A 25096-nucleotide genomic window follows, 5' to 3' on the forward strand; every position below is an offset into this window, starting at 1 on the left:
CAATCAGAATCTTGAGACTGAAAGTTTGGAAAGGCTTTCTAGAAATAGATGAGTGGCATGTGTTCTTCTTCTCTGTGATCCATTTGCAATCCTGATTTCTTCTTCTTACCCCCTTCCCTAAAGATTTTAGTGAAAGCCATGCTGAGGAAACGATCTTTCAGCAACCCATTTGAGGCCCAGGCCAGGCGAGAAGAGAGATCCATGTCGGCTCCTGGAGACTTATTAATGTATGTACCTCTTTTTCTAGTGTTTGTTTACAACAGGGATGGGGAGCCACACCACAAAGGCAGGGAAAGGGTTCTGTTCCCTGGATCTGTAGAGATCTGGGAGGAAGTGACAAGCTCTGGAGCAATCACGTTACACGCTACCACAATCTCTGAGCAGTGAGAGACTCCTGGGGGCACGGGGTGTGCCTGCCCTTTCCCAGGGTTCAGTTTCCTTGGAATGAAGGTCAGCGGAGACTGTGGTGTCATTAGGATATATGGTTTTATTACGCATAGATACATCCAAAGGACAAGATGGACATGCTCACAGCTTTGATACTCCAACAGATCCTGTTTCTCCATAAGTCACAGATTTGGATCCAGCACAGAGCAAGTCTGTCTCTGTGTCTCCATCTTCCAGTTCACCCACATTGCTGTGGCTATGGTTCTCCTACGTAGCTGCTAGGTGGGGTGGGTAGAGACAAGGCCCAGCCATTAGCCTGGAGGGCACCATCGCTTAGTTGCAGCTCTTGCAACCTGGTTTATTCTTTTGCTGATGAGGACACTTCAGTGGCCAGCTAAGGTCATTGCCTTAAACTTGTCTGACCTGTTCAGCAAAACCTCCTCTCTGAGATTCTTGGGCACAGGGATCCAAGAACTGCAAGGGTCTCTGGGTATCATCCAGACTGACCCCACAAACCCACACGGGGAAGAATTATTTGAAGGCAGGAAATCGGCTGTGGGCTGAGGAGGAGCTGGAAAAGCCCTCACACAGTTGCAGTGTTCATGGTGCTCATTTGCATAGTGCGTGAATATTCAAAACAATTGGGGAAAGCGAAAGTCTCAATTTTAGCAAACAGAAAAGCAGCACCCTAAAAGTTGCATTTTAAATCATTTTTAAATCCCCAGTTTATAATTTTGCATAATGTTTCCAGTGTTCATATTTCTCTAAAAGTACCGGTAAATTAAGGGCCGAAGACAAGGCAATTAAAAAAGCTTTCAAATCGCACAGTCGGTCCTTAATTTACTTTTAGAGAAATAGTAATTGGTGTGTTCCTTGCCCTCGCAACACCCCCCCCCAACTATATATTGATTCTGTGACCATCAGGATTAATGTTTAATTATTTTGTATGGCAACTTCGGACAGCCGGGTTCACTTTTCGACACCCAGTTCCAAATTGCGGAAAACTGAAATAGATTTTCTCTTTTTCAAGGAGACAGAAATAGCAAAACAAATTGCAAGCTTTCTCTTTTTTGGGGGGTGAGATGAAGGTGGGGGACAGAAGCTTTCTGTTCTGATTTGCATATTCTTGACATTAAGGTTTTATCTGTGGGCAGAGAAGGAATAACGCCTTTGCACAGAGAATGCTGAAACGATAAAACCGAACCAATTATCAGTGGTTGATGCTAATCTTTCCTCCAGTATGGTTTTCTCCACAGGATGTGCAGAAGTGAAAGGAAAATAGTAATTAATTATGTGAGCCAGGTGGTTAAAATAGAAACTGGTACAGTTTTGTAGCACACCTTATACTATGTAGAAAATACTACAATACTGCAATTACTAAAAACTACAAATACGTGTTCACAACATACACTTGAAGCCTGTTGAAAACACTTCAGACAACCATGGCTGCTAAACACCCCCAAAAAAGAATTCTGGGAGCTGTAGTTTGTTGAGGGTGACTGAAAGTTGTTCGGAGACTCCCATTCCCCTCTCAGAGCTATGATTCCCAGAGTGGTTTCACCATCCAGCCCTTTCCCCAGGGAATTCTGGGAATTGTAGCTCTGTGAGAGGAATAGGGGTCTCCTTCAGCTCCCAGCATTCTTTGGGGGAAACCATGGCTGTTTAAAGTGGTATCATAGTTTCCTGTCCTACGGGTCCAAAAGCTAACCAGGGCGAAGGATTGATTGATGCCCCAAAGAACCCAGTTTCAGGGATTCCAAAGAAAGTTCTAGCACTTCATTATAGAGACATACAAAGAGACTTACATGCAACAGTGCAGTGCCGAATTCCTTGCTGCCACACCTCAAGATGGATGTTGAAGTGGCAAGCTTTGTCGGTGAGGGGCTAATTGTACATGGGCTACTTACACAAAAAGCGAGCTACGTAAGCTGGCAACAGGCTTTGAGGCCTGTTCCCCACGCCCACCCATCTCTCAGAAAAAAGGAGTAGTCGACATCCCAGCCAGTGTGAGAAGCTTCTCCTATGCCAAATAACTGAACCAAAAGTAAGGCTTCAAAGCAAAGCAGATGAGCATGTATGATCTCATTTGACAGCTCACACCAATTAGTCCCAGGGTTATCTTGACTACCAAGAGGGCCTTTATAGGCCTACCGGGATATTCACACCGTGTACACAGAGTGCTTTAAATGCATTTTTCTGGTTTTGTCTAAATTGACTCTCAGCACAATCCTTTGCAGGTTTACTCCATGGTATTCAGTAGCTTGCTTCCAGGTGTAGGATTCACCCATTGAGCTCAAAGTAATTTAGGTCCTGGAACCCAGGGATAAGTCTTTCTGAGTCCCTGCGCACTGCAGGGTGCAGAACCTCTGGCCTTCCAGATGGTGGCACTGTAGTTGTCAGCCAGCAAAACCTGGAGGGCGGCAGGCTCTCTGTCCATGGTGGAGTGGCTAACCTTCCAGGTGTTGGGTTTGCAACTCCCATCCTTCCTCTCCATGGACCCCGTTGGCTGATGGGAATTGGAGTCCAGAATGTGTTGGGGGGAAAGGCTGTTCTTAGCCAGGGGCTCCGAGCAGCAGAAAACCCCATCAAATCATCATGGGCTGTGTGACAAAAGTCCTTGTCTTCCATCCCTCCATATTATTCCATTGAACAACTTCCAAATACTCCATAAAGATACCCTCTCCTTGCCTTTTTCCTCACTCTCACCCCACCCATCCCTGTTGATTTTCAAAAAGTATTATTTCTGCATGTATATATATTTTTACTTTCTGTGTCAATTCATGCAATCTCATTGCTGGGTTTCCCCCCGCCCCGTTTCCTTTGTCTTCGTGGTTTGTCTCCAGGCATGGTTTTCGCTTAAGCCCATCTGTCTATTTGCACCCAGCTTTAAGGTAACTCGGTGTCTTGCGCTGTGACCTTTTCTCCCGTCTTGTAATTTGGTGGTGCCTGTGTGTGTTATTAGAGAGAATCTCTTTCACTGTTCCTAGAAGAGTGGGTATGTTCCACTGTGTCACACTCAACGTTCAGTCATGAATACAGCCCACCCCCTTTCTCCTCCTCCCTCTTCCCCTTCTTCCATATTTTCTCTTTCTTTGTTTTTCCCCCCTTCCTTTATTTTTAAAAACTTCTATTGTGAGCAACTCAAGGTTAACAAGAGAGCTGTGGACCAAAACAAGTCCCGGAAATGGAGGCAAATGGAACACTAAGCTGGAGTTTTCCAAGCAAAGAGAACTATATTTGGAGACTGATGCCTCAGAAGAGGTGGAGGGCCATAGCTCAGTGGTTGGGGCATCTGATTCGCACACAAAAGGTCCCGGGTTCAATCCCCAATGACATCTCTAGGTAGGGCTGAGAGAGACGCTGCCAGTCAGTGCAGGCCGTAATGAGCTAGATGGACCAATGACATATAAGCTTCCTGTGTAGTGCTGAAGGAAAACTTATCCCGCATTTTTCTTCAATAATCCTTCAATTTAATGAGAAGAAGAAGAGAGGAGGGGAGAGGAAATTTTTATGATGTTCTCGTGGGTTGGGTGCAGGGTTTTGGTCCTGCTTCCACTGCTTTTGAGGTGTTTGGGAAGGGTTATTTTCTTCCATTCTACAAGCTAACGGTGGTCTGCACTCAGCAGCCTCCCCAGGTGCCCACACTTCGATCAAAACAAGGGAAGGCATCATGCGATTAACTCATCCCTCTTTGGCGCCTTTTTAGGACCAGAAGGGGCAGGCGGTCAGGGAAGGTTCTGAAGGAACATCTCCTGGAAAGAAAGTCACAAACACACACAAACCCTTAGCCACCTCAGAATCAATAAGGCCAGCTCAGAACCCCATGCCGCCCTACTCCAGTGCTAAGGAAATTCAAATTAAATGGCAGAGCACTCCAAACATTGCAGAGCCTTCATCCTGGCATGCCTAAATATCCCCTCAGCAACGCTGGAGGGAAGAGACTTAAAGAGCCTCCACCATGAATGAAAGTCTTCCAAGAATCTCCTTCACCAACCTAAAATTTGGTTTCCTCAGAGGTTGAGTGGTTGAAGAACGGATTCTGTCACTGTTGGATCCATGCACTTTTCAAAATTCTACCAGGAGTCAGGCTTACTAGCATCATCTAAAGCAGGCTTCCTCAGCCCTCCCAATGTTTTTGGCCTACAACTCCCATGATCCCTAGCTAGCAGGACCAGTGGTCAGGGATGATGGGAACTGTAGTCTCAAAACATCCTGAGGGCCGAGGTTGAGGAAGCCTGATCTAAAAACATAACAAAAGCCTGCTGGATCAGGCCAGTGGCAGCATCCTGCCCTCACAGTGGCCACCCAGGCAAGTAGGAACCGAGCGCAAGAGCCCTCTCCCCTTCCTGCGGTTTCCAGCAACTGGTACAGTGGTACCTTGGGTTACATACACTTCAGGTTACAGATGCTTCAGGTTACAGACTCCGCTAACCCAGAAATAGTACCTCGGGTTAAGAACTTTGCTTCAGGATGAGAACAGAAATCGTGCTCCAGCAGCGCGGCGGCAGCAGGAGGCCCCATTAGCTAAAGTGGTGCTTCAGGTTAAGAACAGTTTCAGGTTAAGAACGGACCTCCGGAACGAGTTAAGTACTTAACCCGAGGTACCACTGTATTCAGAAGCATTACTGCCTCTAACTATGGAGGCAGAAGATAGCCATTGTGGCTGGAAGACTCCCCTTGCAAAAACAAATGAGCTGCTGCTATACAGGAGAGAGGATTTGTTGCCTTTCTGGATGGCTCTGCAAATCGGAAGCTGCTAGAAGTTACCGGAACCTGTGTCATTACCAGTTAATTGGAGCAGCGTTTGGCTCTCCCAGGCAGCATTTCTCATTAATTCAGGCAATTAGCTGTACTGTATCACCTGGGAAACACTGTCATTGGGGAAAGAGAACTGATCCCTTTCAGGAAATGGATTTTTTCATTTTTTTAAAAAAAGATCGCCTTATGTGGCTCTGGGGAGAAGGTGGAGATGGAGAGCTTGGCAAAACAGCTTGGAAACTAAAGTCTTGTGGCCTGAGCCTAATGACAGCATCAGGGAAGGACTCTGGGGCAGATTTCCAGAGACTCACATTCAGGAAAAGGAACAGGGAACGCATACCCCTTCCCAAATGAAGCAGGAGTGGCTTACCACATTTCAAAGAAAATAAAGTAATGCTTTGCTAAAGAGTTTGGGGGTCTTTAAGATGTGTGTCGTGCCAAAGCCCCATTCTGCATCCCCACCGCCCTGCCCACCATTCCCCCTCAATTAACAAGAAAAGAAATGGCGCTTGGAAGTTATCAGAAGGGAAATAAAATGTTCATGAAATTCTAACAAGCATTTTTGTTTTGCTTGCCTCCCTTTTGAACTGGGCAGGGGGGTCTCTTAGAGTGTTCTTCCCTCCATTCTACAAACTAACTCACCAGTGGTCTGTACGCTACAGCTTTCCTGCATGCCCACATTGCCATCACAGGAAGTGCAGGCACCCAGGGAGGCTGCAAGGAGCTGGACAAATCTTTCCTAGGAAGGAAAACGCATAATGTCAAGGTTAGAAAAATGGCAGTGTCTTTTGCAGAGGAATAAAATATTCGAGAAACTGGAGAGCAGATTTCAGTTTAGCAGTACATAAGACCGTGAAGTCCAGAATCTAAAATTATCTAACTGTACTCACCTCCTGTGCTTCCAGCTTACATATCACCAGTGATAAAACACCTTCCCAAACTGGAGAAGTAGGTGAGTGAGTGAGTGGACCATTGGTCCATCTAACTTAGTAGTGTTTGTACTGACTGGCAGTGGCTTTCCAGGGCTTTCAGCAGGAGATTTTCTCCTAGCCCTACCTGAAGATGGAAACTCAGCCTGGGACCATTTTTCTCTGCAAAACAGGTGCTCTGTGAATGAGCTAAGGCCGTCTCCAATAGGGACTACCACACACAGCTTGCTTTCTTCTGTAATGGGTGGGGTTTTATAATGTGTATCTTTTGAACGTGCGCAGAAAGCAAGGGAGCCGAGAAGGGTTGAAGGATCCCGACCTGCCTGATGTATCTGAAGACGAGGCCACATCCTGAAGCCCTGAGCATGTCACACACTGATCACTTAACTGCTGCTACCGTGACCATCGTATCCAGTGGTGTCGTCCTGCACGCCATGCTGTTTTCATCAACCAAAGTTTGTGACTTGAAAAGAGAGAGAGAGAGAGATCCCTGCTTTGCAGGTGGTTGGACTCGAAGTCCCTTTGGGTCCCTTCCAACTATCATATCAAAGACATAAAATGGTGGGAGTCCCATCTGGTGGGACAAGAAATGGCCTGTGGAAGAGCTGATTCTCTGGCAACTGGCTGCCCACATCTGTTTATGTCGTAAGACATTTTGATGTTGTATACTGGACCATGTGCCTCATATCTTCCAGTTGTGCTTCATGTTGTGATATATGTAGTCAGTGACGTACGGCAATTCGACCGATGAATGTGCACCAAATGTTCTTTGCTAGAGAATGCTTGGTTCAGAACCACCCATGTACATCCCGGCTCCCGGCATTTATTTATTTTTTGTTTCGGAATTTCTCAGTCAGGTTGCCTGCTCAAGCCCAACGTTGTCTGTTACGCAACCTGCTATAATGGAACAGGTGTGTTCTAAGCTGCCTCCATTAAGCAGCCTTTTTACCTTTTGGAATTTAATTGGCCCAACCTACTCCCAATATAAAGTAGACCTTGACACCAGGTGAATCACAAAGCTTCAGACCAGTTTTTCCCCACACCAAACTATGCCTTTACTTACAAGTTTCAAGTCAAGCAGTTTTTGAGAAAATGCTTTAAAAATAAACAAACTTGTTTTACTCTTTGAGTACATACCCACAAAAGCAAATATAAATAGAGGTAAACCGCATCCAGTTAGACCTATTCTAGACTATCCCTAGCCCAGCAAATACTCATCAGTACAGTGGTTTCTAGTCTTCTCAGTTCAACTTCTCAAGACAGGATCCATTGCCGGTTTTCATCCTGGCCCTGTGCTTCAGGTTTCTGCTGTTTTCTTCAATAGAGTTCTTATTTCAGTTCTTTCTTAGTTCCTACCTCTGTGTTTCGGCTTTTTTCTCATAATTTCTTCAGCTCTGATCTCTTTTTTAAGCCTAATTTCTTTTATCAACTTTACATATGTACAAAACTTCCCCTCGCAACCTTTTAGGCAATCAGAAGGGGAATAGAGTCCTGGTGAAGTTTCTGTTTTTCCCTAATTGCCAGGCTGAACCATTGGCCCTCTTGTGGAAAAAAACTTCTGCTTTGTATTTTAAACTTTCCTGTGTAAAACACCTTCCTGTGAGCTTTTGACCGCCCTGTGCAAAAGAGCATATCTCGGTGAACCCTGTGCTTTAAACAGGTGCCTTTTTGTTTAAAGAATGCATCAGAAACACTCCCATCCATGCCCACATCCATCATGCTTCAGCTGGTTCTGTAGGAAGCAGCTGGATCAAAGTCAGAAAATTGGAAGATATCAATTTATCTTCATCCATAGCTCTTGGGATTTGGTGATAGAGCTTGTAAGAGCTTGTCATCTCGTGGACTTTCAGAAGAGTCTGGAATTGATTCTGTAGATTCCCTGCAGTGGGATTGGTTGGAATCAGCCCCCTGTGCAATCTACAAAGCCTGGGGTTGGCTAGCATCAAGAAATGTTGATCATGCAGATCAAGGAGGGAGAGTAGTTAGTGGCCTGAAGATTGCCAGTCAATCTTGGATGCACAATCAGCACAAAGTAAAGCATCCCTAGGATGAAAAGACCATGGCAAAATCTCTTGGAGTCTGTCTGAAGTTCCTGCAAGCAAATGCATAATGAGGAATGAAGCTCTGTGCCTGTATGATGATCAGAACAGTGGCTTGTCTATATCCTACAGCAGGCATAGGCAAACTCGGCCCTCCAGATGTTTTGGGACTACAACTCCCATGACCCTAGCTAACAGGACCAGTGGTCAGGGATGATGGGAATTGTAGTCCCTAAACATCTGGAGGGCTGAGTTTGCCTATGCCTGTCCTACAGCGACCAAAAGCAGCTTACTGTGAATTGCTGTAGGAAGGAAGGAAGGGACTAAAGGAGACAGGTTGCTTGCAAAATAATTTCAATTTGTCTTTGCTCAAGGATAATCTTCTCCAAGTCACTGAGTCAAACCTGATTCCTCCCTTCCTTCCTTCCTTCTGAAGCCACGCAAGCCTGTACCTGCTAAATTTTTACAGCAGTTGGTGCAGGAATTGAGCCTACAAAATCTTTAAAAGACTATTAAAGGTTTTTTGGATTTTTTAAGGGTGGAAGGTGCAGGAAATGGGTCAGCCATTAACAGCACCCCTGGCTACCCTAGAACGTGAATCCTTTTATTCCGTTTTTTGTGGGGGGGAGTAATGATAGCAGTGGGACGCAGGTGGCGCTGTGGGTTAAACCACAGAGCCTAGGACTTGCCAATCAGAAGGTCGGCGGTTCAAATCCCTGTGACGGGGTGAGCTCCCGTTGCTCAGTCCCTGTTCCTGCCTACCTAGCAGTTCGAAAGCACCTCAAAGTGCAAGTAGATAAATAGGTAACGCTCCAGCGGGAAGTAAATGGCGTTTCCGTGCACTGCTCTGGTTCTCCAGAAGTGGCTTAGTCCTGCTGGCCACATGACCCGGAAGCTGTACGCTGGCTCCCTTGGCCAATAAAGTGAGATGAGTGCCGCAACCCCAGAGTCAGCCACAACTGGACCTAATGGTCAGGGGTCCCTTTACCTTTACCTAAATCATAGCAGCAGTAATCAGACTCACAAAAAGACTGTGCGCAAAAATCAACAAAAGGAAAACCAGTGGCTTTACTAACAGAAGATTGGAAGTTCATCTGTGCTTCAACTAGTAAGAGAGGAGACATTAAATTCAATTCAATCTGCATTTGAAAGGAGAACCTACTTAATCTACACTGTAGCAATATGTCTTATATATAACTGGACCTTGGAGCTTTTTTAAAACAACAAGAAGTGGTTTATAAATTTTCTAAGTAAAATACATCTAACTAGGAGCTGTCACCCCTCCTTGCTCTTCTGGTCAACCCCACCAAACCTCCACCCCTTTTCCATCCCCTTCTGCCCACGCCAACCAGTTCCAAGGCAAATGTATCAAAATCTCATTCTACAAAGCAATATGCAAGCCAAAAACTCAGGCGTCTCTCAAAATTCACACATCTCTGAATTTTGCAAGGCACTTCTCCCGCTAACTTATGTGGTCAAAAATGCACATGGCTAGGTGCAAAGTGTGCTTAGGAATGCATATATTAGAGAGAACTACATACAGAAATGCACTGAGAAAAATTGCTTTGCAAGATGTGTATGTTGGGAGAAATTGGGACCGAAACGCTCAAGGATTTTCCAGCCCTCAGGAAGTTTCTGTTGAAATCTGCTTCCCTGTTTCTCCCTGTTTCATTCTAGTCCCATCTTTTCTGCCCCCATCTTTCACGTTTGTAGGGAATTGTGGAATGACCGCCCTTTTCTTTCTGTAAGACTGACGCTCAAATTTATCATTCCCAACATTCAGAGCTGTATTCCATCTCTCTGGGAATTATAGCCAGCCGTTCTTCACCCTCCCCAAATTGGCTTCAGCAAATCCTGTCGTTTTCCAGACTTGCAGCAGTCAGTCCGTCATCCATTCCTGATATTTCCTCACCAAACCATCCATTGCTACCTCACGAATTACTGCTAATCCTGTTCAAGTAGTTATTAATTTGATGTCTGTAAAGTGTGCTTTATAACCGTAAGTGGGCCAATAGGCAATATAATTCCTCTTGCATGGCTGGCGAGCATGAAACTCGTGAAACTCAACAGGATATTAGTTCATATTGAGCATGGATACAGTGTCAGCACTCCATGTTTACAATAGTCCTGTATAATGGGCTAGTTTGATTGCCCCAGTGTTACAGTTGGGTTCCAAAGCTGGCATTTGGCGGCTTGGCTGAGAGTTCCCAGCTGGGATGAGACTTAGTAATAATAATAATAATTTTATTATTGGTTCCCCACTCTTCTGACTGGGTTGCCCCAGCTACTCTGGGCAGCTTCCAACATATCTAAAAACATAAGAAAACATCAAAGCTTTAAAAACTTCCCTATACAAGGTTGCCTTCAGATGTCTTCTAAAAGAGTTACTTATCTCCTTGGCATCTGATGGGAGGGCATTCCACAGGGAGGGTGCCACCACCAAGAAGGCCCTCTGCCTGGTTCCTTGTACCAGGGACTTGGAACCAAAGATGGTTCTGGCTTCTAGCTTCTGCTCTTACCGGTGACCATAGATTAATGCAGATTTGTCCCAGTCGCTGAAGCATTGGAGTGGGCTTGGATGTTCCTGCAAATAGGGCCAGGGAGCTCCTGCCAGCCTAGCAGTTTGAAAGCACACCCAAAAAAGTGCAAGTAGATAAATAGGTACCACTCCGGCGGGAAGGTAAACGGCGTTTCTGTGCGCTGCTCTGGTTTCAGTGTTCTGTTGCGCCAGAAGTGGCTTAGTCATGCTGGCCACATGACCCAGAAGCTGTATGCTGGCTCCCTCGGCCAATAAAGTGAGATGAGCACCGCAACCCCAGAGTCATCTGCGACCGGACATAACTGTCAGGGGTCCGTTACCTTTACCTTTTAAGACCTTTTGAGGCTCTAAGCACTGAAAACATTGCGGTGCCCTCCACCCCCTCAAAAAAAAAAAAAACCACCCTTGTAATTAAAAATAAAAACTGTACTAAAGTTATTTTTTAATGACGCGGAGCCTACATGTATGCCTGCCTAAGTTAAGATAGCCACATTCTGGATTTTCTGATTGCAAAAGTCTCAAGCAGCTCATCTAGGCTGCACATTGCAAAGGTAGGTAAGATAAGTCAAGCCTCTCCTGAAATGTTGTTCCCTGAGGGTTTTTTTTAATTTCCAGTTGAGTAAAAGAGCATTCTGCAGAGCAGTAATTGCCAGTTAGAAAAGTGATGGCTGCTTCAATGTTGTTGTTTTTTTAAAATGTCAAATTATTGTTAATTCAATTTATATGCCGCCCGTTATCAAAAGATCCCAGGGTGGTGTAAAACATTAAAAACACATTGCAGAACATCTGTAATAAAATCATAATGAAATGCATACTGACAGACAGCCTAATAATAAAATATCATCATGATAGCAGTCCTCTCCCCCACACTTTCACAAGCCATAGATTATTTAATAGCCATAGGCCCGGCTAAAGAGGAATGTTTTTGCCTGGCACCTAAAGGCATGTAGTGATGGTGCCAGGCAAGCACCTTTGGGGAGAGCATTCCATGATCGGGGGGCTACAACAAAAAAGGCCCCGTTCTATGGGATGAGGGACATAGAAAAGGGACTCTGATGACGAGTGCAGGGTCCGGGTCGGTTCATACGGGTTCAAATTCTCCCCCCTCCCTAATTCTTTCCCCCCTTTTTTTCTTCTTGTACTGGTGTCCTAAGCACTTGCTGTGATTTCTGCATTGTAGGGGCTTGGCCTAGATGACCCTTGACCCCCCCAACTCTACCATTCTATGCTTCTGTTGGGTAAACTAGCACTGTCTGCAAATGGCATTCCTGCCATGTGTGCAGTTATCCTTTGGCAGTGAACAGAATAACCCCCTACTTGTCCATATCTCTGAGGCTCAGGAGCGACTTCAGCTTTTTAAGATCTGCATGCCATCACACTGCTGTCACCGTTACAGAAAATCTGCTATGATCACATCCCTTATTCCAAACGGGTGTACGCTTCTCAGCTAGTTATATTCTTGATGTTGTCATGTGCCTTATTTAAGACTCTGTAATAGACACACGCCCACACCCCAAAATATGATGTCGAGAACATATAGAGGATAGCATTTAAATCCACGCTGCCACATCTCTTACTTCCCCTGCTTTGTACCCAAGCCACCGGCCCGTTGTCTGTCGACGTGTATGTGTCTGTTGTGAAAGCCAACCTATATTTCTCCCTAGGTGTGTGCATGTCTATGTGTACATGCACAAAACTGAAAGCATGAGTCGTACACAGCGATGGCATTCGAGACCATTGCTGCACTGTAAATATGTACCATGAATATAGAGAGAGCCTATTTAGGGCAGGGCGGGGTGGCGGGTTGCATGCTTTTGTACTGTACTCTGGAAAATGGAAATGCAGGGGGTGGGAATTCCAATAAAAGTCCTTGGAATAAACCAATTGTCTGATGAAGTGATTGAAATGGAAGCCCACATAGATTCCTTTGGGCATTTCATCAGGGAGTGGCACACTTTTAAGCCTGTAGAGCTGGAGACTCTTAGGGTCGTAGGTTCTAGCCCCGTGTTGGAGAAGATTCCTGCATTGGACCGGATGACCTTTGGGGTTCCTCGCCACTCCCAATTCTATATCACACTTGCCTTGTGTGTTCTGGCCTCTTTTTTTGTAGAAAATCAAGACAGTTGTAGTGAGAGATTTAAGGCTGCAATCTCATGGGACCATAGGATACTTCAGAATCCCCTTCCCGATGCTGCAGATCTGATGTCTGCTCCCTGTGGCCATGGAAACATCCCTAGCCCTACCAAGGTTGCCGCTTTGATGTTGGTAGCTACAAAGAGAAGTCTTTGTGGTTTAGAAATGTGCCAGGGCGGGCCTGGAAAACCACTGGGATGAAAAAGAGCCAAAGATCTCCGGGTCTCCTGACATACCCCAAACCGAGGAGAGACTTGAGCCTAAATCTTTCCCTCCTGTTATTTGCAATGGGAAGCAAAGCTATTTTTAAAAAAGCAATTTAAAAGGTTGGAAACAGAGGGACATACCTGTTCAGCTTTTACCACACTCCCCATAGGCTCTTAGCCTGAAATACCCTTTTCTCCCACTCACTTTGAAATAGGATGTGCCAAGTTATGAGGCGCTCAGAAGCTTGCTTCTATGCAACATGGCCTGTAAAAAGGGTATTATTTAAAAACACTTTCAGAATTCCCTTGGTGCCCTCTGCTGGCCTAAATATTCAATAGTTTTGTTTATGCATTGGGCGGACTCCAACCACATTTGTTTTGATTTGCTCCGAGGTGTAGCGGTTTAGGGTTGCAGAAGATCAAAAGACCCGTTACTATTTCTGTGGCAGGGACTGTGTGTGTCTCTAACATCCTAGAACCAGCCAAGGGTTGACGCTTCTTGGCCACAAAAAAGAAATCTTTCAACACTTTGTACTGATTGGAGCCAATCAGTGAAAGGAGTCAGTCCCCTAAAGATAAGCTCCTAGGGTCACTCTGCAGAAGGGGCACGGGAAGAACATCGAGGAATTGTTCTGCACGATTCAAAGCTAAGCATTTAGGAACCCTAAAAACAGAAGGCGCCCCAATTTCAAGAATGTGCAAGCTTTGCTGCGTACAATGGAACTTCAGCGGAAACACAATTTAGGTCACTAAGATTATATTGGAGCACTCCAAATCATTTGCCCATGTCTGTGTACGGAAAGTAGATCCAGCTGAAAGGCAACATGTGGAGATCAGTTTTCATCATTACAGTGTATTCCTAAGTAGCATTGTTTAAGAGGATTGTATAATCTTAGAAGGGGGTATAGCTGTGAAGATGTAACTATCATGACAGGATCCTGCACTTCTGACTCTGCCGCTTACAATAATGTGAATACTCACAACCTGCCCTTCACCAAACCGTTTCAGGCTGGAGTAAAACACGAAATCGATATAACAAGTTAAAAGAACATGTAACATGAGACCAGAGTTAAAACCACAGATGTAACTAAGCAGAAATGCACCGTTGATTTTGTGCTGTGCGGTTTAAAGCTTGGTATGTCAACTCACAGTGTTGAAGCATGCCTTTATAATCCCACAAAGCTAACGAAGACATTACTAACTAGAGGGTTGTGCCACCTGGCTGGAACTCCTAGAGGGGCTGGTTGTTAGCAGTGGCACAGCCATCCTGTGTACATGTGAACACACACACACACACACACACACACACACACACACACACTCAGCTTGTCCATCTAAGGTGAGGTCTGGCTGAAAAAGCAACGAACAAGTCAACAACACCGTTCACTCTACACAGACAAAAGCCTTCAACTGGTTTTATTTTGAGATCATTTTCTTTTCCTTCTTCAACTGTTCCAAAAACCCCAACCACACTTCCAAGGGCGAGAGGAGGCTACGGGGTTTTACAAAAACTTCGAAGCGGATCTGCGAGACGCCGGTCAGGTCGTGAACAAGACCGCTGCAGGGTTCTGAAACAGTGACATCTCCTCCTTCCAAGGATGCATGTTTAACACACACATCCCGTGTGAAGCTCCCATTTCTCACTCTCATTCCACAGCGTTTGGAAACAAAGTCCAGCCTTCAGTGGGAAGAAAAAAAGCAAAGGAAATTGAGGACCCCCCCCCCCGAATATACAAGCCCTGACACTCTTCTCAGCCTACTGGCATTTGACAAAGAGTTTAAGGTCTTCGAGGAATCGAATGTATTCCCGGTGCTCCAGCGCTGTGCTGAGGTCAACAAGCTCATCCGCAAATGTGTTGTCTACCCCTCGGTCAGCCAAGAAGTCCATCAGGTGGTCATACAGAGCCTAGGAATATAATGGGATTTAGGGAGGCAGGAAGAGAGTGAGTGAGTGTGAGTGTCACAAAAACGCAATAGCTGTTACACTCCTTTCTGCTAGGTAAACCTGGGTTTGCCACAAACATGTACAGTGGTGCCTCGCAAGACGAAATTAATTCGTTCCGCAAGTCTTCGTCTTGCGAGTTTTTCATCTTGCGAAGCACGGTTTCCCATAGGAATGCATTCTGAAGGCTGGCGGGGGGCGAAAGTCTTTGCTTCCCCCCGCCTGCCTTCCGGGACAGCGGAGACTTCTCCGCTGTCCTGGGGCGATCTTAAAATGCTGGCAGGCGGCAGCGGAGGACTTCTCCACTGTCCGGGGCGATCTTAAAATGCTGGCGGGCGGCAGCGCTGCCGCCCGCCAGCATTTTAAAATCGCCCCGGGACAGCAGAGGAATTCTCCGCTGTCCCGGGGCGATTTAAAAGCCCCCGGGAAGGCAGGCAGGGGGGACAAGGTCCAGGACCTCTTCTGAAGGCGGGCGGGGGGCAAAAGTCTTTGCTCCCCCCGCCTGTCTTCAAAAGCCCTCCGGGATAGCGAGAAGCGCTTCCCTGCTATCCCGGACTGCTTTTAAAATGCTGGCGGTGGGGAGCAAAGCCTTTTGGCCCCCGCCGGCCTTCCTGGACCTCTTCTGAAGGCCGGAGGGGGGGGGGAAAGGCCTTGCTCCCCACCGCTAGCATTTAAAAGAGGTCCCCGGAGATTTCCCTATGGGCTTTCTTCTTGCGAAGCAAGCCCATAGGGAAATTCGTCTTGCGAAGCGCCTCCAAAACGGAAAACCCTTTCGTCTAGCGGGTTTTTCGTCTTGCGAGGCGTTCGTCTTGCGGGGCACCACTGTACTTGGGAGCTCTGTGTAGCTCCCAACCAAGTGCACCTGTGTGATTCTGGAACTTTTCACATTTTTCTGGAAAATCCACATGATTCAGCGTTGAGCTCTTGCAGAGGACATAATGCATCTTTCTAACACGATACCCAAGAGGCGTCAAGGAAGACATGTGGATATCCTTTCATAAATGCACACAAGGGTCCTTTGCAGTGCACAAGATTTCCTTACACACTCGTATTAGCAGGTTTGCTAATATTAGCAGGTTTGCTAGGCAAGCTTGCAGCCAGACTAATCTGCGTTTCCGTAAAACCGAAAATACAGTCGTGCAAAATAAGAGCACCACCCAAGCGCATGTACCCTAGTTATGCAGCTGCTCCTACCCAATCGAGAGAGTCCGTGTTGAGGGTGTAATTATTGTCTCTCCATTCTGAGTCTCCGGTGGGCTGGAAGCTGACCTCTCGGATGGAGAAGATGTCGCTGTCTTCTTCTTCGCCAGGAGCAACCTGGTTCGTTTTTTAAAGGGGGTGGTTAGAAACAACCCAGTTGGCAGGAATGAAAAATAAAGTGGTGGGTGGGTGGCTTTAAGATAGTTTTGTATTAAGCTTTTTTTGGGGGGAGGGGGTTATGCTGGTAGATGCAGAGCAGCTAAACAAGGTCCAATCGTGGGATGCTAAGCCACACTCCCCCCCCCCAAGAAAACCCTTCCCTCCAACCTGTGGGCCTGGCAGAAGCACTCTCACTGCTCCCCCAAAGTGCATGACGTAGGGCTCCCCTTCCATGCCGTATGACAGTTCTCCCCACGGACCTGATCCAGATTTCACTGAGACTGCTACCCTCCAATAGCTGGGGGGGTGGGGTGTTTCTATTCATTTATTTAATAAAATTTATACGCCACTTCCGATTGTAAAAAAACAACCTCAAAGCAGTTCACAAAAAAGATAAAACAATAAAATTATCAGTAAGAAAAATGGAACAATAATTTGAGGCTTTCCAAATGTTAAGGTAGCAATAGACCAAAAGCAGATTAAAACTGGGGTCAACTTTCTAAACATCTCCCTAAACAAAAATGCCTTTTAAAAACCTCTTTTAAAATGTGAGAGTTATTGGGTTGCTGCTGATTATGCTGATTGGGTTTGATTTTGATTATGTATTTTGTGGTTTTATATTTTGATTTTATTCTGTGAACCACCCTGAGACCTGTGGGTATAGGGCAGTATATACAATCAATCAATCAATCAATCAATCAATCACTCAATCACTCAATCAATCAATCAATCATGTTTTTATCAGGCACCAGAAAGAGCACAGTGAAGGCGCCTGCCTGATGTCAATAGGCAGGGAGTTCCAAAGTGCAGGTGCTGACACATTAAGAGATGGATTTCTTACAAATGCAGAACAGGTATTGTGTGGTACCCGAGGCGGGCTTCCCATCCCTGTAGTAAATACATTTTCTCAGCCTGGGGCCTTCCAGATGTTCTGGACCCCAACTTAGATCCACCTGAGCCAGCATGGTCAATGGTCAGGGATGATGTAGAGTTGGGATACAGGATGGCAGGCAGGCTGATGAAGAAAGCTGGTTTACTGTACTGTAGGGGTAGAGAAGCTTCTTCCAGAGTAAGGGCCACATTCCCTTCTGGGCAATCTTCTGAGGGCCACATGGCATGGTGGGCGGGGCCAGGAGCAAATGTGGGTGGAGCAACACATGTAAATATTAATTTTCTCAGATGCGTTAGTTTATAAACTCGCACACCACTTTCTATCCTCCCTCCAGACTAGCAAGAGGTGGGATCAGAGCTCAAGGAGCCAGTGTGGTGTACTGGTTAGCGTCTCAGACTAGAACCTGGGAGACCAGGGTTCAAATCCCCACTCAGCCATGAAGCTCATTGGGTGACCTTGGGCCTGTGGCTCTCAGCCTAACCTCTCTCACAGGGTTGTTGTAAGGATTAAATGAGGAGGGGTAAACCATGTGCACCCCCTTGAGCTCCTTGCGAGAAAAAGATGGGATATAAATGCAATAAATAATAATATTCCAGCCAGGCATAAAACACCTGAGGGTGTTTTAGGCAGGGGCCAGGGAATAGCATGGCCTTGGGAATGGCCCCCAAGGGCCAGAAAAGGGGGGTCAAGGGCCACATGGCCCCACACTTTCATTTCGAAAACAACACCCACCTCGTCCTCAGGATAGTGGCAATCCAACACAAGCGTCTGCTTGGTGTCGTCTTTGGTGACTTCTACAACGAAGTTTGGGGTCGACGTGAGCTCAGGCTAGAGAAGAGAAACAAACACCTGTGTGGGCTTCGGAAATAACAGTGGCCGAAGGATGCTCTGCTAGCAAGAGCAAGAAGGGAGGTCATGGCTGCTGCTACTCTGGACATGACCCACCCAATAGTGGGATAGGAGAGCTGGGGGGAAAATTCACACATGGCAACCAACACGTCCCTTTGGTTTCAGATAGTAAATGGGCAAACACCCGGGACATGTATTTTCACAGCTCTCTAGCATCTATGGTGGCTCATTTACCAGAGACGATTTAGCGTTAACTCTGGTGCCTCCCTTAGAGAAGGATTCTTCCTCGTTTACCTCTTGCTCATCTGGCTTCTGCCCTTCCTGAGCCTCGTCGAAGCTCGGCGGGATGCTGTTGTTAATGTTGAACGAAACGGTGACCCTGCAAGAAAGCGGACCCGCAGTCAGCAAGCAGAGAACAAGACAGAGCAGCCTAGTGTTCTACTCCATATGCTGGGAAGCTTTAGGCCTCCAGTTGCCGCTGAACTACAACTCCCATCAGCCCCAGCATGTGTGGCCAAGGATGATGGGAGTTGCAACTCAGCTTCTGGGCTCCAGAGGCATAACTACCCCACCCCCAGCTGTCACTTTTAAGCCCTCTGTGAAAATTCCTCGCACGCTTACGTTTCACCAGCTACCTTCCGCACTAGCTTGGCCTCTGTGCCGTGCACGTCCAGCTCCCACCCTCCGGACATCTTGGGGAGGGACTTGTGCTTCTGGATTTTCTTCTCTTCTTTGATTTCATCCGTGAGGAACTCTGCAAAAGCTTTGTCACCTGCAGGTTGGGGGGTGGAAAATAACAGGTTTTCTTCCCTCTCTGACACCACAAACCAAAAACTCGTGATTGATACACAAAGCATCACTCTCAAGCCATTAAGAAAGGAATTTGCAGTGCTGTTTAATAATGTTGGCAGCGCCATCGGGTCTGCGCTCCAAGGAGCTTGGAGTACAGTCATACCTCGGGTTGAATATGCTTCATGTTGAGTGCATGCAAGTCGCGCTCTGCAGCAACCTGGAAGTAATGGAGCGTGTTACTTCCGGGTTTCACCGCTCGCGCATGCACTCAAAATGACGTTACGCGCATGTGCCGAAGCGGTGAAAAGCGACGCACGCGTATGCAGACGTGCCGTTGCTAGCTACGTTTGCTTCTGGATGCAAACGGGGCTTCGGAACGGATCCCGTTCGTATCCAGAGGTACCACTGTATAACATTTTGACAGCGGGCATGAATGCTGGCAAATGCTGGTCCTAAAACTGTTAAGGAGCGATTTGGAGGAAATGTTATTATCATTATTAAATGCTGTCACCATCATCACCAACATCATCATTATTTTTGGCACATCCAATCAGTAGATACTATTAAGCTGACTGTATATGCACACACTATTTGAATCTTTGAGTTTAAGTGATTTATTTTTTATTCCAAATAACTAGCAGCAGTTAATGCAAGTACCACACAGCACTTATTATGCAAACCAAAACTTCCGAGCTAAAAAACCAAAAACTTAATGTTTTTGTTCAACCCTACAAACCTGCTAAGCATTTACTCAAATCCCCATTTTTTAACTGGACTTATTTCCATGAATATTGGGTTGCATCCAACACAATCAGAGCAATCTCACTGAAATCAAAGGCCATGACTAATAGTGGGTCTACTCTGAGGAAGCCTGACATGGGATCCATCTAGGCCATGACTGTAGGCGCTTTTAAGAACTATTACTAGAGATGCAGTGAAGCCCAAGTCCTCTGCATGTTTACCTGGGAGTAAGTCCCCCTGGACTAAATGAGGCTTACCTTTTGAGTCAGCATTTATGGAATTGAACTGCCAGATTTTCTTTTGGAGCTAGGGAACACGTGCTCCATCCCATCCTGCCTGACCCTGGTCAGGCCTCTGCCCTCAAACATCTTCCCAGCTCCTGATCCTTTTATCAAATTAGGTAATTTAAAGGCTTGCAGAGAGCCAATGGTTAGTGTCGGGTTGGGAAGACCCCAGGGCTCCGCCATGCAACTCAAGGGTGTGACCTTGGGGCCAGTCACTGCCTCTCAGTCTAACCTATCTCCTTGGGGAGTTGTGGGGAATAAATGCGGAGGGAGAAAACCACAGACCTTGAGCTCCTGGAAGGAAAAATGTGGGATGGAAATTCAGTAACTGCTCAGTCCCGCATTGGAGAGGGGGGATTAGGATGAACCCATACCCGTTGTTATTACTATTTTTTTTCAAAGCCTGCCTCCCCCTGGGCGTAAGCTCCTCTTGGATGGCAGGCACACGTTTACTCGCGAGCAACCCGATGCCGAGGGGGATTCCTCGCGAGCAAGCGCGCCTTGGCTCGCAGCCCAGCCCCCAAGCACTTTTCCCAGGACAAAAGCTCGCTAGGAGGAGGATCGCGGTCGTCTTTTTCCTCGGACGCGATCCCCAGAGGCCTCAAGGGGGGCTTCCTCGCGAGTAAGCGCCGCCCGGAGCCCTGCGTTCCTTGCGAGCGACCTTCTTCCCCCTTCCCCTGCCCTCCGCGCGTAGCTCACCATCGGTGTGGAGGCCGCCGCAGGCGCAGGTGACGGAGGGCGAGCCCGGTCGGAGGAGGAGGCGGCTGGGGCCTTGGCCGGCGCCGCGCAGCACCCACAGCGAGCGGGTAAAGGGCCGGGAGACGGCGGAAGCGAAGGCGAAGGCCGGGCCGGGAGGCGCCGCCGAGCTGGGCTGCAAGGACAGTAGCGGCCGGGGCTGGATCGGGCGGCGCGCCACGGCGGAGAGGGCGGCGGAGCGCAGGGCGCGAGCGAGCAGCATGGTGGCTGGGGATCGAGGGAGGCGGACACACGTGGGGAGAGACGGGCCGGAAGGGAAGGAAGGGCCAGGAGGGGGAAATCCTGACCCGCCTCTTTCCCTCCCGCCTGCTCTGCTTAAAGGCGCCGCGGCGCGCAAGGAGCGTCTCCAAGCGAGCTCTCCAAAGCGCGCGGGCTTCTCTGAGCGGTGAGCACTTTGCGCATTGAAAAATGAAAGAGGAGAACCTTTTCGCCAGTGCCAGATACTCAGATAGGCAGGGAAGGCACCGTCCTAAGGGCCGTGCGACAACGACTCAAAATAATATAGATTTGATCTCGAAATCAGGGCCGCATTTAGGGTTGATGAGGCCCTAAGCTACTGAAGGTAATGGGGCCCTTTATATGTTCAGCTGTCCTTTGTCAGCAACAAATTGTGGCTGGTTTTTTGTGTTGAATATATGCTATATGGTAATTTATGGACCTAAAAGGTATCTAAAGCCATTTGCACATAACAAAATGTGTATTTTATCAAAGTAATTGTTGAACTGAAGTACAATTAAGAAGAAGTATATTAATAGTGAAATACAATTAAGAAGTATATTTGGGGGGCCAAGAGAGTGGGGCCCTAAGCTTGTTTAGCTTATACGTAAATCAGGCGCTGCTCAAAATATAATTACAATCGAGGATTAGGAAATGATTTGTGAGATTTCAATTGCCTAGGGGCCTCTATAGGGCACTGCCCCTAGCGCAGTATCCTGCTCTTGCAGTGGCCAGCCAGCTAGATAGATGCCTGTGGGAAACTGCGAGCAGAGCCTTCTCCCTTCCTGTGCTTTCCAGTAACTGGCACTCAGAAACTGCCTCCGACTGCAGAGGTAGAGGATGGCCATCATAGCAGGCTAGTAGCCATTGACAGCCTTGTCCTCCATGAATTTGCCCGTCCTTATTTTACAGCAATCCAAGTTGGTGGCCATCACTGTGTGAAGACGTCCTTGCTGTTACCTGTCCTGAATCTTCCAGCGTGCAGCTTCTTTGAATGCCCACAAATTCTAGTGACATGGGAAAGGGAGACAAACCTCTCTCTATCCACTTTCTCCATGCTATGCAGCTTTATAAACTTCCATCATGTCACCAGTCTTGCCTTTTCTCTACACTATAAAGTCCCAAGCATTGCTACCTTTCCTTGTGGGGAGTCACTCCATCCTTTCATAATTTTGGTTGCCCTTTTCTGAACCTTTTCCAACTCTCCAATGGACTTTTAGAGTCGAGGTGACCAGAACTGTACCCAGTACAGTGGTACCTCAGGTTAAGAACCTAATTTGTTCTGGAGGTCCGTTCTTAACCTGAAACTGTTCTTAACCTGGGGAACCAATTTAGCTAATGGGGCCTCCCGCTGCCCCCGCCATGTGATTTCTGTTCTCATCCTGAAACAAAGTTCTTAATCCAAGGTACTATTTCTGGGTTAGTGGAGTCTGTAACCTGAAGTGTCTGTAACCTGAAGCATCTGTAACCCAAAGTCCCACTGTATTCCAAATCTGGTCCTCACACTATAGATTTGTGTAAAAACTGGTAGGTTTCATTTCCTTTCCTAACGGCGCTCAGCAGGAAATTTGTTTCACAGCTGCCACACACCTCCAAGGTCTTGTCTGGTCAGTCACCATCAATTCAGACCCTGTGAGCGTAAATGCAAAGCTAGGATTTTTTTGCCTTGACATGCATCACTTTACATTTGTTTGAAGTTTGCCCTGAACAGTAATTGTGGGTCTTTAAGGACAGTTATTTTATGCATTCGTTGATTTTGGGAATTGCTTTGAGTGATGATGTGGTTTTAGTTGCTTTTCTCTTCTTCACTCTGTTTGAGGCAGAGCGATTCATAAATGCGATCAACCTATCATATGATGCAAATACGAGTGACAAAAAAATCAATGCAAACAACCACACACAAAAACAACTTCCAGTGCAAAAACCAGTATTTAAAACTACTAAACCCCAGGATTCATTGCATTGTGGGGGTTGTTAGCCCACATCAAACATACTCTCACTTAAATAGAAAGGCTGACAACCACCACTTGGCTACTTCTTTAGAGGTCTTTTTAAACTTGTGGAGTTATAACTTGGGCCTCGCAAGTCCTCCTGCAAAAGGTGGCATCTATTCTGCCAACAGCTCTTATTATCCCCGGATACCTGGAAGTGTGTCCGCAGAGTTTGCTCCTGCACAGAATTGTACTGAAAATTGTGATCACTGGAGTTTTCAAGGCAGATTCCCATGGAAGTGGAACTGCAAACAAAGTTGACAGTGCTCACTATCAATGGCATTCTCTCCCCTCTAGCCTCAGAGATGATGAACTGATTACTTTGCTGGCGCATACCAACTTCTGAGGCTCCCCTCTATGGAGTCTAGTAGCTACTAGGTTGCTGGTAGAAGGTCTGCTACTAAGGATTGAATCCTAGACTTTCTACATGTCCCACTCTGGTCCAGCTAATCACTTCTACGGATGTAGCTCATAATCAAGGCATGAAGTCAACAGGCCTCCTGGTCTTTCTGCCTAGCTAGCATCTTGTCTTTAGAAGTGGATTTTCCATAAAGGGTAAGAGTTATTGATACACCCCACTTTGGGGGATTCGTCTAAGCCAGCTTTGTCAACAAGCTGGCAAACATTACTAGCCGATATATAATGAGCCTTCTAAATGGTTAGTGCCCTACATTTCCATGTTGACCAAAGAAGTGGTGGCAGAGCAAGTCCCCTTCTGCAACCAGCATGAATTCAGGTGATTTATTTTTTTTAAACTGCTTTTTTGCCAAGCAGGCTGGTGGAGAAGGAATGGAGGAATTGGCCTCTTTTCTACCAGATGCTCACTTGCCTTCATGGTATTTCTTGTCCCTGATGGTGACCCGGCTAGTCATTAACCGGATGACTGGTCTCACCTTTTGTACAGGGGAGCGCTGCTGAAATGAATTGGGAAAGAACAGTTTTCTCTCTCTGTCAGCTATCTAGTGGCTTTTTGGCAGGTCTCCAGCCTTCCCCCAGAGGGACATCTTCCTTCTCCATTACACAGTTCAGGTGTTTTCCCCCAGAGGAGTCAACCTACTGGCAAAACAGACTGTGTTGGTATCTCCCTTGTTCTCACAATAAGAGTGTGCCCTGTAACTCTTAACGTGTGTTGCGGCTGTCAACAACACAAGCAAGATGTGGAGTTTCAAGATGGTGCACTTCCTAGTCCTTATGACAACCACGGGATTATCTCCTCTGATTGGCAGGTGGCTGGGGGCTGATGTGAGTTGTAGTCCAAAACAGCTGGCGGTTCACCAACATGGCAAAAATTGCTATCAATCTGTGTATCTGAAGAAGTGTGCATGCACACGAAAGCTCATACCAAGAACTAACTTAGTTGGGTCTTTAAGGTGCTACTGGAAGGATTTTTTTTTGTTTTATCAATCAAGGGTTAGAGGCTTTTAGTTCAGAGGGTGATGCTGCCAGTTTTGAGTAGCTGTTATCTTTCTCCTCCCTGAAATTAAGCACAGAACTAGTGCTACCTACCGTGGTGCAAAAGTGCGCAAAAGGAACTTCCAAGCTAAACCAGAAGTGGGGGACTTCAGGCCTGGAAGAGGGCAAATTAAGTCTTTCATATTTCTCTCTGGCTCTTGGGACTCTCACTAGGCCACGCCCCTCTTTGGCTTTGCACCGTCCCCTCTCAGTCCTTTTGCCTGGCTGGGATGTGTCCTTGTCATGATGGAGGGGTACTTGTGTGCCTGGATTTTGCAAGGCTGGAACATGGCCTGCTGCACAAAGGAAGGAGTCCCAGCTGTTGTTTTGCCTCTGACCCTGCAGGTCTGCCCAGGGAGGGACGTGTCCCTCAGACTGGAAAAGATTCTCCACCCCTGAGATGAGCAATGGCGAATGAGGGAAAGAGTAAAATTAGCACCTCACCTTGCAAAACGATTCATGTTACTGTGACACAAAAACGCAAAACCACAGGGTTGACAAAGTCTGTTTCAAGGCCATTTTCAAATAAATAGAACTGCTTTCTTTGGGTACACACCTCTTTTCCAATTTACTGAGCTCCAAGCTCTTCTGTCCTCCCTCAGATAAGAGGGCACAGATGCCCTAAGACGTACATTATGGCACAATAACAGAAGGATCGTTTGGAATGAAACTTCAGTCACTGCAGATGCGGTTGGCACAATGTACCTGCGCAAGGCTCCTTTTGAAAGAGACTTTACAGGAAGCACTTGTTCACAAGTGGATGCAGATGCGCGAGGTCCAGCCCCTTGGGAAGCCATTCTCTGATCAGTGGGGAAAGTCTCGAATCCCTGT

At 46.8% G+C, this 25096-nt stretch overlaps 2 protein-coding genes and 1 long non-coding RNA gene across 3 annotated transcripts in view; 1 reads left to right on the top strand and 2 right to left on the bottom strand.

Annotated features, from left to right (window-relative positions):
* CAMKK1 (calcium/calmodulin dependent protein kinase kinase 1) overlaps positions 1–6598 on the top strand; it is a gene marked incomplete at its 5' end in the record, with an annotated part of 45337 nt that extends 38739 nt beyond the window's left edge. The window contains 2 exons of the mRNA XM_081890450.1: positions 124–227; positions 6357–6598. Of these exons, the coding sequence (XP_081746576.1) occupies positions 124–227; positions 6357–6429 (177 nt within the window). The 3' untranslated portion in view covers positions 6430–6598. The remainder of the gene's footprint in view (positions 1–123; positions 228–6356) is intronic.
* A 331-nt stretch (positions 6599–6929) lies between these two features.
* Positions 6930–8900, bottom strand: LOC309358020. Its single transcript, XR_014163271.1, has 2 exons — positions 7666–8900; positions 6930–7629 (listed from the first exon to the last, which is right to left on the bottom strand). It is a non-coding gene; the product is annotated as an uncharacterized lncRNA (long non-coding RNA).
* A 5473-nt stretch (positions 8901–14373) lies between these two features.
* Positions 14374–20844, bottom strand: C1QBP (complement C1q binding protein). Its single transcript, XM_081890648.1, has 6 exons — positions 20550–20844; positions 18655–18805; positions 18328–18412; positions 17917–18012; positions 16128–16250; positions 14374–14897 (listed from the first exon to the last, which is right to left on the bottom strand). The coding sequence occupies exons 1-6, from the start codon at positions 20806–20808 to the stop codon at positions 14748–14750; spliced, it is 864 nt and encodes a 287-aa protein (XP_081746774.1). The 5' UTR covers positions 20809–20844; the 3' UTR covers positions 14374–14747.
* Between the last annotated feature and the right edge of the window lie 4252 nt (positions 20845–25096).

This window comes from Podarcis melisellensis (assembly GCF_964234715.1).
Source record: "Podarcis melisellensis genome assembly, chromosome: 15".
NCBI lineage: Eukaryota > Metazoa > Chordata > Lepidosauria > Squamata > Lacertidae > Podarcis > Podarcis melisellensis.